The 16,964-nt window shown below is 33.2% G+C and overlaps 1 protein-coding gene across 1 annotated transcript; it reads left to right on the top strand.

The window, feature by feature from the left end:
* Positions 1–824: 824 nt before the first annotated feature.
* On the top strand, positions 825–15,222 carry LOC119689082. The gene is made up of 2 exons (XM_038103826.1): positions 825–1,067; positions 13,524–15,222. The coding sequence occupies exons 1-2, from the start codon at positions 825–827 to the stop codon at positions 15,096–15,098; spliced, it is 1,818 nt and encodes a 605-aa protein (XP_037959754.1). The 3' UTR covers positions 15,099–15,222.
* Positions 15,223–16,964: the final 1,742 nt, after the last annotated feature.

Here is a 16,964-nt window from a genome sequence, read left to right as displayed (position 1 = left end):
TAGTTGAAGCCACTCTATTGATACGAATGGTCGTAAGAAATTGCAACCTTTACACGAATTAAATCTCGAAAATCTAACGTTTAGCTGAATATAAATTATCTGCTTTTTCTATACATTTTTATAGTTCGCTATATTAGTCCGGTGGTTTATTTATTTTGAATGTCTCTGTACAGATGCCGATAATGCTGAACATCCGAATTCAGTGTTTGTCGCAAAAAATTCACAGAAGATATCAGAACGGAACCATTAAAAAATTGAAATTGAAGAGTATATTTATTGTAAGTCTGTTTACTGAGTTGCTTATATACAACAAGAAATATTGGGTAATATAAAATGAATCCGTGGTTTTTTGTCATTAGTGTTGGTACGCATATATCTGGCATCATGAATCCGATTATGTCATTTCAGGCCAAATTTTTTGTTATGGCAGTCATCAGTGAAGTATCTGCAAGAACATGCCTAAAAATTTGTAAGGTTTACGGTAAGGATGCTGTAAGTTAACATCAGACCTAATAGTTGTGTACTCGTTTCCGTTCCGCAAATTTCGATATCAAAAATCATGTTTTGGTCAGCTAATTACTAAAATAGCGGATAAAATATTGCAACTGGAGAAGCTATGAAACATCAATCATAAACAGCTTGGAATTATTTAAAAAGAACAAGTTGCACAATGACTTTTCGGTACTATATGAATTAATGCAAAAAAATTTGATTTGCATCATTGAAACACTATTGTCACGAAAGAAAATTGAGCCAATTTTAAGGCGAATCAGTACGGGAGATGAAATATAGATTACAAACATAGTTTAGAAAATATCATTGTAATGTTTCGATCATGCTCTACAAATAACTTTAAACATTGGATTGATAGCACACTAGGTTATGCTGAGTGCTTAGTAAGATTGGAAGAGAATTGTATTTACGTGCAGTTCCAGCTTGCTGTAAAAGGTAATTCTGTAAAAGGTGCTGTATTCCCAGCACCACAACAACAAAACCTTAAAACTTTCCCTGTGGAAACCAGACACCCAACACAGTATAATGAACAACGGCAATCTGAAGAAGGCCTAGTAACTAAAATCACCAACATATTCCATGAAGCAAAGATTACATATGAAAATACTAGCCCAAATCACAGAAAGTATATACAAAAACTAAAACCAAATAAGTTAATATACCAAATAACAACTATTCTCAATACAATATTACTCCCAAGAGAATTCTCAAAAAATCCCAACTACAACAAAATCCTAGATCTTCTCTATTGTAGTGCATACACAATCGAAAGAACTAGTACACTGCTAATTAATAAAAGAAACGTGCAAAATCAGACTCAAACCGCAAACAGAAGTTACCACAATAGCTCTGATAATAGAACATCAATAAATTAGATAATATCAACAAATATAAACAGCGTTCAGTCAGAAAATGCAAGATTACAAAACTCTAACAATAGTGAGAATGACAACCAGAACCAACTAACTAATAGAAGAACAAGAAATCGCAGTAACAACAATGAACCGCGAAATAGAAGGGTACAAAATATAATAAATCATATGCAACTTAATGATCCCGAAGTCAGCAACATGACACCACCACGTAATCTAAGACGGAAGCAAAACAGCAATACAAATAACCGAAACCCTCCGTGGATTAGAAGACTTGAGAGGAAAATAGAAGAATTGAGAAAGGACATAGACATACTCAATGAAGAACGAAATAACCATTTAAATAGAAGAAAACAAAATAAAATCAATAGGATAAAACGAAAATATCTAATACGTACGCCACATGAAGCTCTTAATGCCACAACTGAAAAAATACTAGACACTGCTAAACAAAAATTAGCCAAAGTCGTTGACAAACTACGACGGTTCCGTAAAAGCTTTGAAAGAGCAACACATAACCAAATTTTTAATAGTAATGAGAGAAGATTTTATAATTCCATCAAACAAACAACAAATAACGTCACTAACAATAATCAAGTGGAAATTAACGCCATAGAAACATTCTGGGGCAAAGAAGTCATGCACAACACCAACGCAATTAGGAAGCAAGAACTACACCAAGCAGCAAATAACATCGCCTCAATGACTGAAAATACAATTACCACCGAAATATTTCAGATAGCCATAAAAAAGCTACAAAGCACATAATACATGATAAAGCACATAATTTCTACTTTAAATACCTAACTACACTACATGCACCACTAATACAAATTTTTAACAATTTTGTAATTAGCCCAAATGAAATACCAGCTACGTTTCCTATGGGAATAACATATCTGATACCTAAAACTGAGAAACCAGACAATCCATCCCAGTTCAGGCCAATTACGTGCCTAAATACAGGATATAAAATGTTCACATCCTGCATCTTAATAACCATTAACAACCACTGTAAACATAACAGCATTCTCGCTGAAGAACAAAAAGAAAGTAGGGAAAGAACGAAAGGATGCAAAGACCAGTTGGTAATCGATAGTATTATAACCAAACAGGCTATAAAAAACAAGAAATCTTTACGCTCCTTTTATTGACTATCAGAAAGCATTCGATTTAGTCCCGCATTCCTGGCTTTTAGAAATACTGGGCGTATACAAAATACACCTCAAATGCAAAAACTGCGTTGAAAGAGTTATGAAGTTATGGAAAACTACGCTCAATTTAAAAACAGACATTGACTGTAGCAGTAATTCAAATCCAATAGTAATTAAACGAGGAATCTATCAAGGAGAGTCCGCTTTTATTTTGTTTGTCTCGTAGCCCGCTATCATTACTCCTTAAGAATAGTCGATATGGATATAAATTGATTCTTTCTATATGGATGATTTGAAAGTATATACAAATACGAAATAAAATCTATATAAACTACTCAAAATCGTAGAAACCTTTCCGAAGATATAAAAATGAAATTTGGGATTGATAAATGTAAGATCCAAAATATTGTTAAGAGGAAATACTCAAAGATGGAATCATATACAACAATGAACAGCGAACAGATAATAACACTTAATAAAATTGAACATTACAAATTTTTGGGATTTAATCAACACATAACAATTGATCATGCAGTTCAAAAAGATGGAATAACCAAAGAATTCCAAGGAATTTACAAAATAGCCCAAACATCAAACCTGTTTAGATCTTTAATAGAAGCAGATGACAAACTTACACCCCTTAATCTGAAAAATAACATTCAACCAAATCTGATTAATATAAACAGCTTAGTTACAACCTGGAAGTCAAATTTTATTCATGGCCAGCACCCAAACGAAATAGAAAAACAACATATAGACATGGAATATACAAATAAATGGCTCACAATAGGAATAATGTTCCGAGAAACTGAAGGCTTTATCCTGGCTATTCAAGACGGAATAATAAAAACAAGAAATTACGCAAAATACATATTAAAAACACCAAATCTAATGGACGACAGCGGTGTGCTCAAGCACCAGAGACGATTTCGCACATAATAAATAGTTGCTCAATGATAATAAATACAAAAGACAAACAACGCCATGACAATATGGGAAAAATAGTGCACATTAATATACTGCAAACTCTAAAAATAGCTAATGTAGAGACACCATATTACAAATATAAGTAAAAATACTACCAATAATAATAAGCTCCACAGGGCTAGGGCCGAAAACAACAATAATTTCACTTACACATTTAAATTTAAAACCGTTAATCATATCCCAAATGCAAAAAACGTTGTTGAGCGCGGGGAACATAATGAGGGAAATAATCGTCTAAGGGTGTAAAACTTGGATTACACTCCAACAGAGCGTATATCCTTTGGTCAATGACCCGGTATACGTTAATACCAGTCAATTGTATTAATACCTGACTGTGTGTAATTCAAATAATATTAATAAGAAGCCTTGCTCGACATCTATGATTTCGTGCAGCCTCTTATACTGGGGGGCCGCAACGCTACGTCCTTTATATCTGTAATGTTGTTTAATCTTTTTCCTATAGGCTGCAAAGTGGTGTTTGTTTTATTCAACGTTGATCTTCTCCATGTTGTTTTTGAACGACCTCTCCCTCTATTACCTTGCGGGTTGTATAACAGCGCCTGTTGACAAATTTCGGTGGGAGCCTTTCGAAGTGTATGGTCGATCCATTCAATTTTTCTTTTACGAATTTCAAGGTTGACATCTCTAACATTTGTTCTGGTCCAAAGGTCTTGATTTGATATTTTGTTTGGCCAGAAAATACGTAAAATTCTGCGGAGACAGCGGTTAACAAATACTCTCAGCTTGCTTTGTATGTTTTCTGTTACAAACCAAATTTCGCAACCATATAAGAGAACTGAAAGAACGCATGCTTTAAAGATTTTTATCTTTGTATTTAAGCACCAAGGGCTTTCTTTATTCTACTTATCACATCTTGCGCTGTACCTCCATTTTCAGACACAATACTCGCTAGATACTGGAATTCATTACGCGCTCAATGGTCTCCGTTTCCAACTTCAAAGGTTCGTCAATTCGGTTGTTTATTCGAATTTCTTTTGTTTTCTGTGCATTGAACTCTAAAGATAGGTCATTAAGTTTCTGTTGCATGTCATCAAGCCAATGTGACAACTCGCATTTGTCGTCAGCATAGTCCAAACACTCTAGCCTAGTGTTCGGTGACACTGGGTTCCATACAATACCTCGTACCTTTCCTTTATTTGCTCTCTTGACCACTGCGTCAAGCAGTACTACAATGGGGAAAGGACGCATCCTTGACGTACGCCAGAAATTGTACAAAAGGGCTCAGACAGTTTGTTGTCGTGTAAAACTGAGCACTTAAATTAATCGTAGCTTTTTGCAATTACGTAGACTACTTTAGCCGGGACTATTTTTCAACTCTGCCCATATGCAATTTCGATTTAACGAATCAAAGGCCTTTTCAAAATCGATGAAAAGCAGATAAAGGGGGGGAGGGGGGTGGGGTCTCGCATCTCTATAGATTGTTTTATGATAATTCTAAGATTTAATATGGTCAACACAGGATTTTCCGCTTCTGAAATCTGCTTGCTGTAGTCGTAGTAGTACAGTTGTTGTAAAAGTTGTTGTTTTACCATTCTTTCCAGAATAATTTCTAGAATCATTTTCATCATTTTCATATTTTAGAATCATAATGCCGCGCCAGTTGTTACAGTCACTTCGGTCTCCTTTCTTGGGTAATTTAATTACAATGCCATGCAGCCAGTCAGGTGGACAAGTTTCTATTTCTCAAATGGTTTTGAAGAGTGGATATACGATATCCGTTGTTAGTTGCAAAACCAACTTTCACCGCTTTGGCCGGAATATTGTCGAAACCTGCAGCTTTTCCGTTTTTCAGCAATTGTATTGCATTGGTTATTTCTTTTTTTGAGGGATGCTCAACCCTAATCGGTAACTCACGTTGTCATTTTGCGTTATCACGATACCTTCACGTTCTAGGTTCACTATTTGAATAAAATGTTGACGTCATCGGTTTAGCTGATCATTTACGTTTGTCAGTAGCTCACCAAAGAGATTCTTGACATGGAGGGTTCTTTTGACGCTCTCGTCTGTTAGTTTTTTTTTTATATCAAAGAGATTCTTCATATTATTTGATGCCGCTGCATTTTCCGCTTCCTTTGGCATTTTGTTAGAGAATTCTTTCTTATCGTCCCAAATTGCCCTTTTGACACGTTTGTTCAGATGTGTGTATTCCGTTTGCGCTCTCTTTCGATCATTAGGCTTCTTTATGGCCTTTATCTCATTTTTGAACTTTGCTCGTTGTTCTATCATTATCCAAGTTTACGCTGAGATGAAGTCTTCTTTGGTATTATTTGACGCTCTACCTAAGGTTTCCATACAAAACGGTGTAATTAAAAAACGAAATATAAATGTTCGTAATAATATCTACATTCAGCAGAAAAACTCTGCCTACAGAAAGTCAATTTTGTTTCTACATATAAAAAATTAGTAATTAAATAAATTGTTTAATTCAGTTTTAATTTTTATTACTATTTTTATAATAGAAAAATATAACAATTAAAAATGTAAAAAATTAACGCTGTCGATGGCAGAAAAGTCTAAAAATGGTGAATTCCCGATAATTTGACAGTAGAACTTTGACTTGCTTTGTATTTTACTGAACCAGTTTATCATAATACACAATCTCACGCATTCATTTCATAATTAAACGGTAAAAGTTGTAAGGATGGAAATTTGTACTAATTTCCAACCTACATAAATTTAGTAACACCATATACACCGCTTTAAATAAATTACGAAGAAATCTGAAATTAAAATGGATGAATTAACACTTAACTTAATTATTAGAAACTATTTCACAAAAGCCACCCAGCCTGTACGCAACTGCAACACGTAAAATGATCTGGACCTGCGAGAAAATAAAACTATAATAAATATATATCAATAAAATAATAAATACACACCTTGTTTATTTATCCACTGTAAATTTATTTAATGAAATAAATAATAATTTATTTATAAATTATTTATTATTACATTTATAAATGCTTTAAAATACAAGAAAACACCAGCATCGGCCCTTTTAATTAAATCAAAACAAAACAAATGAACTAGAAACGTCAGAATGCAAACCGCTAAAAAAAGATACACAAGGAAGTTTTTGTACAAAAATGTTCAATTGCATTAAGTTCAACTAAAATCAATTCAAAGCTTTATGTACTTTATACAAAAAGAGCAAGAGGATGTGTATAAAAGAGGGCGTTCTTGTAGAAAATCAGTGTGCCTTATATGATCACTCGGTGACATTGTATGTCATAATAAAAAATAAATAAATATAAATTATAAATATACACGCATAATTACGTGTAAACAATTATAAATATATACACTTCGACTTAAAACCACTGTTGTATTCATCAATAAAAGAATAAAATATATTTTTGCAAACCCTTTTTATTCAAACAGGTAGAATCGCGGAGTAAGCAACGAAAGTCCAAGTCAACGTCAATTTCAAAGGATCAACATACGTCGTCAACGTTTCCCCAAAAGCCATTTAAGAGAATTACATGACTAACACCGTCAATTTCAAAGAATCAACCGGCATCATCAGTGGTTTCACCTAAGCTATCTATGAAATCTCACGTCCATATTTATTCACGTTTAATTAATTTCTTTTATTTTTAAAATACTATTTTAATGAAATAATAATATTTTAAATAAGACTTTCTTTAAAATTGAACATATTATCTTTATTTTGAGAAGTCCTGTCCTCGCGAATACAAATTTATTGTGGCGACCCCAGGAAAGAGGTTGAGAATGCCCCAGCAAAAGAATAATAACGAAACGTGAAAGTCCGTGTCGTTACAAAGTAATAAATTTTATAATGACATTTAAAGAATTATATTGAGCAAAAATTCCAAAAGCAAATTTATCTGGATACTTTACGTAAAATATTAAAAAAATACAATTACCATGACCGGATTGCACGAAAGTAGCCGCATGTCTCCAAGGCTAATGGAATTAATTGTTTAGCATTTGCAAAGTAGTATTTATATAAGTCTACAGAATTTTGGATTACCATAATTTTTTTTTGACGACAGCAAATTTTGTCTTTTTGGCATCAAATGTCGAAAGCTTATTCGGAACCAGGTATTCACTTTTATAATGAAAATTTGTGTCCCACAATAAAACACGGTGGTGGAGGACTAATGGTGTGAGGATGTATGACCAGTAATGGATTTGGAAAAATGGAATTCATTGAGTCGATATATAAATAAAATTGATTATTTGAATGTTTTAAAACGCAACTTAAAGAGCAGGTCCGAAAAGTTGGAGTTACAGGATAATTACTTATTTCAACAAGATAGCGACCCAAAGCACACGGCCAAAGCTTTGATTGCGTTATAATGCGCCCAAGCAACTGAACACACCACCAAAATTGCCAGATTTAAATCCTATAGAACATTTATGGAATTTTCTGGAGCATAGGATACGTGAACATAATATAACCTCCAAAGAAATGCTGAAGAACTTGATAGTCGAGGAATGGGGGAAGAAAATAAGCACCGATGAGGAAACTGCAAAGCTGACCGCCCATTCGATGCCAAAGTGATTTATGGAGGTCATAAAATGGAAAGGTTATCCGACAAGTTACTGAAAACATAACATCTTTTAAAAAAATAACATGTTTTACACCTTTTATACTCTTGTACGCTGACTTTTTCTGCCATCGACAGTGTTGATTTTTTACATTTTCAATAATTTAATTATTATACTAAACTGCTAGGAATAAGTCGTAGCTGAAAAATGAACATAAGGCATAAAAGTACTAATAAAAATGAAAATGGAATTGAAAAATTTATTTAATTACTAATTTTTTATACATAGAAACAAAATTTGCTTTCTGTAGGCAGAGTCTTTCTGCAGAGTGAATATATATGTACATTTACTTTACTCCTCCATCACCTATGTAGTAATAATCCTGTATAACTTTATAAATTTATAATTTAATGAAATACAACTAATGTTAATATAAATTGTAGTATAACACAATATAAAATAAAAAAGTAACTATATTTAGATGTATTTACATGTACTTAGATGTACTTATACTTACAATTATAGATAAAAGTTAAAATTCTAATTAATATTAAAATAATTCTTTTCCTGATTATATTTTTATCAGGCTTACTTTTATGAACATCAATGAACTTCTGTTTATTAGTAGAAGGAAAATACATTTCCATTCGAATAAATTTAATTATTTTTTTTTTTTTGACCATTAATCAATGTCTTTTTCATGACAAAATTGTTTGATGTTAGGTTAGGTTATTCTGGCAGACTAAAAAGGCCACGCGTAGATCATTAAGGTCCATTGCGATGCCAGATCAGAGTTTTTATTTTTAACGATAATGTGCATCACTTAGGATGCGCGTGTTATTAGCGGATTTTATTAGAATATCAACAGAAACCTCAGGTATGTGCTCTAGTCCTGTAAAACTGACTAAGTATTTCAGTCGAGTTCTCGTGAGAACCGGGCAGTTACACAGCAGATGCTCTAGAGTTTCCTTTGCATCCGACTCGTTCCATCTCCTACAAGCATTGCTACGAATTGGGTTAAATTTGTGCGCATGTATAAGACCAGACAGTGACCTCCCAATACACCAATTAATATTCTACAGTTCCGTCGGCTAGACGATATAATATCCTTGGTGTACTTTTCCTCGTATATGTGTCTACACATGATCCTAGCTATTCTACAGGTAGTTAAGTTTCGCCACATCTCCTTTGCTCTCCTTGTTATGTGCTCGTTCAGAAGTTTATGTATTAATTTCAGAGGTCTAAGTACTTCGGTCGTTTGGTCCTCTGAAAGTCTTATGCCAGTTTTAACAATAGCACGAACTGTCTCATTTCCCTCTATGCCTTTATGATCAGGAATCCAGTACATGCAAAGTCTACGGTGCAGGCTAGTCTGGCTAAAGCTTTCTTGCATTCTAAAACATTTTTGGATGATGACCACTTTGATGTGATTGCCTTAATGGCTGTTTTTCATCCACAAAGAAATATATGCAAAAGTTTCTCGTTTCAGTCACACACACTCAGCTCAACTGCTTTTTTAACAGCAAAAACTTCTGCTTGAAATACGCTGCAGTTGTCGGAAAGTTTAAACAGCATTGTTATGTGAAAACATTTATTGTGTTGTATTTTGCTACCATGCCTTTTTTCCATCCTTCATTTTCAAACCCAGTTCTTATCATTTCTCCGCGATATATGATCGGGATCATATAATTCGAGTCAAGAGTGGTGTTCTGATTTACAACGTTATTCCGAGAGATCTTCCGGTAAGTTGCCCAGTGATGCGTAGCCGTTCGGCCGTTTTTCTGCAAAAACGTAAAGCGGGGGTAAGTTGAGTATTGCTTCAAGAGCTGCCGTCGGAGTTGTTCTTATTGTGCTGGTGATGCAAATCGCCGCGTGTCTTTGAACCTTTTCCATAAGTTTTGCGTATGTTTATTTGAACACTGTCCACCAAAACAATATACCGTAAAGTAATATAGGTCTAACCATGATCGTGTAACTCCAATACATAATTCCAAGCCTCCTTTTACATGAGTATGAAGCATTTGTTGCCTTTTTTACTCGCTCCTCTACTTCAGCTGCCACGTCAGTTTGCTATCCACAACCACTCAAAGGTATTTCATTTAAGTCTTCAGTATCAGTGACAGACTTCTTGATAGTATTTACGGGCATCATTTTTGTTTCTAAGCATCTAGATTTCCTTTCGCTCGCGCCTTTCTTGATCTCATTTCTTTCGTCTGAATAGGCGATTTTCTACTTTCTTCATCTCCCGATATTGTTCACGGACGGTTATTATTGGAAACGTTAAAAACCAAAGACATCTTCCGCAGTTGTGCGTAAGAAGTGAGAGATGTTCGCATTGTCCATCGGCATTGTCGGGTCGGGAGTGTTGGTTGTTTTATCGGCTAGAGAGTTGAGTGGTGAACAATTCGGCTGTCTCTCGTGATAGCTGCTTAACGACGTCTAGTTTTTTCTCCACACGGGAACGTACGTTGTTGTAGGTACTAAACTTCATGCGTTCCTTGGCTGCGGCAAAGTAGTTGTCTGAGTCAAAATTTTGACCACGGAATGAACGTGAAATGCGCCACACTTGAAGCGTGACTTGCGGCCATCATGAAGTAAGCAATCTGATTTTGTGTTGATTGATCAGGAGATGGCCAGGCTGTATTATGAATATTGAGGTATGGGAATCTGGTGCTACATATTACCATATTGCGGGCTACAGAAAAATCAATTAGCCTCAAATCGTTGTTAAAAGTTGAATCATGGAGGCAAAATTTCCCATCGGTTGAACAAAAGATTTCTTCTCGTCCGGCCTTTGCATTAAAATCGCTGAAAACAATTTTAACATCGTGGGTGCGACTGTGGTCATAAATTTCCTTTAGTCTTACGTAGAAGGTACTTTTAGCCAAGTCGTCCTTTTCTTCTGTAAGTGTGTGAACACAAATTAGGGTGATGTTGAAAGAATTAGCCTTGATACGATTGTAACAAGCCTTTCGTTCACTGGTGTGAACCGCTGCAAACTCATGTGTATTCGCATAGTAGCTGTAGTAGATATCACAGATTGCACTTTTACAGAAGCATGTACTGTCCATCGCATTTCTTGGATGGCGATGGTGTCAGCCTTACATTTACTGAGGGCTTCCGCCAGTTAGATAGAGGCTCCTTCCTTATAGAGAGTCTGAACATTCCAGGTGCATATCTGTAAAGCATTGTTCTTTAACCGTTTACATTGGTCAACGTTAATTGGTTTCGAGTTTCGAGGTATGTTTGCATTCTTTGGCGACTGATTTTACGTGATGGGTGCTAAACCCTGTGCACAACCAAAATTCAAAGTCCTGGGGTTAGGACTCAATTTACGCACTATTAGTTCATTACCCAGCGGATGCCGGGTAACTAGGGGTGCCCCGTGAAGGCTCCGACAACTTGGATTGAGGACGAAAAAGATTGCGCAGGCATTTTCCATGCTGAATATAATCAGACACGTTGCCTTGTGTGCTCGCTCTCAGGGGCACGCGGGCACAGGGTGTTGATAGGTGTTTTGACTACTTTACCGTTATTCAACGTTTTATAAGTATAATCAATTATTTATTTTGATATTACAGTGATTGTGAAAGAATTGACAGTCGTAATAATAGAAAAATTAAATTATTTCAAGTTCACGTCCAATAACAAGAAGTCGCCCGATTTCACGCCCACTTTTCATGTAGATCCCATGCAAAAAATTTTTTAAACAAATTTTTTTTCTTGATGCATTGTATCAAATAATCTTTTTCTAAAGTTAGCACACTGTATCACGAAATAGTTTGAATATACGACTAAGGCAGAAAAAAGTAAACAAAAAGAATATTTTATTAATATTTGATTAATACCCCAAAACAGTCGTTATTATTTAATATTTAAAAAAAATATAAATTATGAAAGTAATTTGCTTAAAATTTTTTAATAAATTAGAATAGATTTTCCATAAATTCGGGAATAAAGTACACCCGGGTCTTTTATGCGGAATATGCGTTCCCAAAAAAAGCGCATTAACAAAATCGCATAAAAAGAACTTGAATTTCATTCAAAAAGTAGCATACAATGGTGGACATAAGTATTTTGACAAAGCGCGAAGTGTGTGTCTCTTGTCTCTTTTTAATCGTAGAAGTAACGGTATTTATTAAACTTTCAATAGAAAACTGCTATTTATATCTATAAGAGAACAAAAGATCGCACTGATAAGCTAATTATTTGCTATGACATGTTATATGAGAGATTATGCATTTTTGGCTGGACAAAAGTATTTTGACATTGCATTGTTTTGGTTCTTATTTGTGTCGGGTGCGATAAATACAGCTTTTTGCCACACCAAATAATCAAAAATGTAAGGGATAGTTGGAAATTAGAAACGGAAGAGAGTATCGAAATACATAATCAATAGGCCACAACTTTACTCAACGACGATAAGGGCAACGTATCATCATGGCTTTTTAGATACATCCCAAAAAACCAACAACCTGTCGACCTAACTCGACCTACCTGTATGTAACAATAAAACAAAACCAGACCAACCCCGCCACCATTTCTTACCTGTCGCCCCCAAGGATAATAACCCAACCAAAATTAGTATTAAGAAATAACATGTAAATAGTATAAATAATTTGTAAGATTGCTAGATGTTTTTAATATTAGGAATTCTGCTGATGAAGGCAAAAGCAAATTTGCCGAAACACGTGTAGAGATACACAACATAAAACTTTCGAAATAAAAGTTAATATATTCTTAATAAAAAAGACAAAAATAGCCGCATTTAAATATTTTCGAAGTAACGACTCAAAAATTAAAACAAACATAAATCTAAGCTCTACTTCAGGTTTATCATTGTTTTGGTTGCTTTCTAAATTTTCAACGGGTTCTAAACTTATTGAAATAACATCGTCATTGTTTAAGGGTTCATTAATTAGCAACTCATTTTCAATAAAAGTGTCAAAACCTTCTCCACCAATATTCTCAGATAACGTTATAATTTGATTTAATACTTATGATGTCTTATAGCTTCGACATTTTTAAGAAATTCTGGCCTAGCTTTTTTCTTCCAACAGACATTCAAAGTGGATGGTTTTATTTGAGTGACAGACAGCGCTATATAATATATGCATTCAAAAATCGACTCGAATCGTTTACCAATAATTTATCTGATATTTGATTCAAAAAATCGCGCAAAAAAAACCACATATGAAATAACCCGCATAAAAAAGTATAGTTTTTTTGTGTGTTCTGTGTTAAATTAAGGCCATCCGTACAATTATAAGGTTTTATAAAGAACAGTGAACCTAAAACTTTTTTACTCTATGAATTAGAAATATTGTTTCTCAAAACTTTAAGTATTAATTAATTGGCATTACAGAGATTGTACTATATTATGATATATGTTACTGCATTTAAAATTTTATTTTTTATTATATATAAATATTGTTTTTATTTTTATTTTGTACTTTAATAGAAACCATACAGATATTGTGTACTTTTCAATTCAAGTCAATTTGGAGTCGAGCGTCTTGAAATTTATGAAACAAAAGAAGATAAAAATCCAAAAATTGTTACAATGGAAAATTGTGTAAAAATTACATTAGAAAGTTCGTTATCTAATACAATTCTGGTTGTAAAAAAAGCAGAGACATTAACCTTAAACGCATTGTCTAAAGAAGATCAAAAGAATTGGGTCAGAGCTTTACAAACAGTAGCATTTCGTGATAAAAATGGATCATTTAACTCACTTTTTGGTATTGAAGAAGATAATGATTTATATTGTTCGTCCTATAGTGATGCATTGTATGCAGTTACGCTTATCCCATCTGTAACTTCTGAGAAATGTAATATAGAACCTAAGAATTATATGTTACATTTAACTACAACAGAACTGCAATTAAAATCAAAAGAAAATATAAGTATTATAGCAACATGGCCTTATAGATTTATACGTAAATATGGATATCGGGATGGAAAATTTACTTTTGAAGCAGGTCGGAAATGTTCCACAGGCGAAGGAATTTTTATCCTAGATCACACTAATCCAAAAGATATATTTAGATGTATGTCATCGAAAATGAAATCTATGAAAAGACTTATTTCTACAGACAAAAAAATCAATGATGAAAATCCTTTAAGTGCAGCAGTCTGCATGGAAGCGAGATCTCGCAGTCCTTTAATACCTTCACCAACCAGTCAGTTATCCAATTCAATTCACGGAAATTTCTCATTAAAAGGTTTATTTTCTTCAGATGACTTCATCAGTAATGTTGTAATTAATGAAAAAATTTCTAATATGGAATCTAATTTTGAACAAAAATCGGTTCAGTTAATTCCAAAAAAACCAAATCGAAAAATATTTTCTCTGAATAAACCAATTTCGGAAACGTTATTGTTAACACAAATGAAATCTCTTCCGCATCTTACCTCTCAAAATAATACACAATTAAAAGATGCAAACCCAAATGTGTTAGAAAATTCTGACTCGATTGTAATTGACTCATCAATTGAATGTGCTAATATTTGTGCAACTGATGAAGTTTATATTAATTCAAAATCTAATGCTAAAAAGTTACTGATAAATAAAATTGTATCGGATAGTAATTATGAATGCATAGAATGCATAACGAATGCATGGAAAACCCTTGGTATTGGAGAAGTAAACCATACAGAGCGACTTATGAATGATACTGATGATAATTATGTAATTGATGCAGAGAAGAAATCAAAATATAATAAAGAACCATCAATAAAAAATCCACAAATTCTAGACATAGATATTGGTGAGATTGGTAATAATAACTTAACACCTGATGCATGTTATGATCATTTAGACTTTTTATTACCTAATAATGTGTCTTCAAGTGGATACAAAACTATAGTTAATGTAACTGGACATGATAAATCTATGGTTGTAAACACCACAGTTTTCAATGAGTATGAGTCAATTGAATCTCCTGAGTTTTTGCCGTTGCGAAAAGCTGAAGATAGTCATATAGGATATGGTGTTCTTCGCAAAAAAAAAACAATTAATCAAATAAATTGTTAAATATTTAATATCTTGTGAAATATTATATGAGCAAATGGTACTGCCTGTTATAAATTCAAAATAACAAAAATTTAACCTGAAGGACTGTATCTCAAATATATATAACTAATACAATAATACTTACATATAGAAGCAATATAGAAAAAAATGTAATATAAATCTAGAATTAGAAATGTTTTCAATATTATTATTCTAAATGTTATTGCTCACAAACAAAACCGTAATTTTTCAATTAATATTTTGACTTAGCAAAACTTAATACGTTAAATATTCTACTTTAATAGTAATATTAATACAGCCTCGAAATCATTTAAACTAGACAAGTATACAAAACTTATCTCGTTTATGACAATATGCATATATGGCAACTACTTGAAAGAAAATATATGTGGTATATAAGACAAGTGGTTGTTTCATTTATTGTCGAAGTTTACATTTGTAAAAAAACGTATGTTTAGAAACGACGGATTAATAGGAAAGTTTTGTTTTTTTAGATAACAAAATATCTTTTATTTTTAGTTGGAGTGCGGCTCCTTGATTGAAAATTATTATTCTGTGATTTGAAGTAATCTTAAGTCGAAATTTTGTTTTATTTTAATCAGAATGTAAGGTTTTCTATTAAAAAGCTAAAATGTTTAATATACAAAAAAAAAAAAATAAATATTTAGTTGTCATATTTGTGTATTTTTGTAATTATTTTTTAAAGCACTTCATACATATTTCAGAAAAATACTTATGAAATTGAAATATATTTTTATATGTATTGAAAAAAAATCATTGGCAGCAAACAGGTAAGTCTTGAATTGTGTACTTTAATTGTTGTTAAAATTCGTGCTCTTATGACAAAATGCAATATAACGGTAATCTACCACATTTACTGCCATACAAGACCTTAATTCGTTCATTAATGACTCATATTGCTCGGAATGATTGAGATAAATAGCACGATTTGTGTTCTTCACCGAAGGCCCACCAATACTATATTTTCACGCTACAAATTTACATTAGTCTGAATATATAAACACTTTCGAGCGACTAATAGGTTTAGAACCACTTCGGTACTATTTAAAGATTACTTGTCAAAACTAGCTTGGGCTTAACAGAGAAGAGAATTTCTTGTAATAACTAATAAGAATTCCGAAATAAATGTGAACATTCATTAAAGGAGTCAGTTTAAAGATTAGAAGTTAAAAGTTTAAATCGTAATCTCACTAAAAACGAGACCCTAAGTAAAATGCTCAAGCAATAAATAATTAGAATGGACATTAAAAAGCGTGATTCGGAAGATACTATTACTCCTTAAATTTGGCATTACATATATATGTGGCGAATCCTTCACATTATGGCTGTTATGCCATAATGTTAAGTTTATACAAATTAAATTAAAACACACTTATTGATTGCTGATTAACTATTTTTATTTTTACCTCGCGTCTACTTGAAGTTGGTTGCTTATCCATACAAAAAAAGATCATTTTTGGTTTTACTTTGCCGATAGATGCCAAAGTGAACGCCACAGTTACTCCCTCCTCAGTGCGATAGTCACGATGGACGATGTTGATGCTGTATCTGCAAACGTCACTTGCTTTTTGGTTCCTAACCTTTTAACTGGATTGCTATATGTTTTCAGTGGAGGCTTCGTTTGCTGTGGATCTGCAACCGTGAATGCAGGTTTTAATCGCTCTGCAGCGACATTAACGTTTGTTCCATTTATTTCGATTGTGAAAAGACGGTCGTTAATGAGTTTGATAACTTTGAAGGGACCTGACTATGGAGGTTCGAGTGGTTTTTTGTTGTGATCAATGCGTAAAAATACATGCGTGCATGTGTAAAGATCCTTGTGAACAAATATGTTTCTCTTGATGT

This window comes from Teleopsis dalmanni, chromosome 1 (genome assembly GCF_002237135.1).
Source record: "Teleopsis dalmanni isolate 2A chromosome 1, ASM223713v2, whole genome shotgun sequence".
NCBI classification, from domain to species: Eukaryota; Metazoa; Arthropoda; class Insecta; order Diptera; family Diopsidae; genus Teleopsis; species Teleopsis dalmanni.
This window is presented reverse-complemented; position numbering and strand designations above follow the sequence as displayed.

Bases quoted from the DNA above. Each gene is read 5' to 3' on its own strand.
- LOC119689082 (XM_038103826.1), top strand. From the start codon at position 825: ATGTTTCGATCATGCTCTACAAATAACTTTAAACATTGGATTGATAGC. The intron at 1,068-13,523 runs GTAACTAAAATC...GTACTTTAATAG, and splicing joins GGCAATCTGAAGAAGGCCTA to AAACCATACAGATATTGTGT.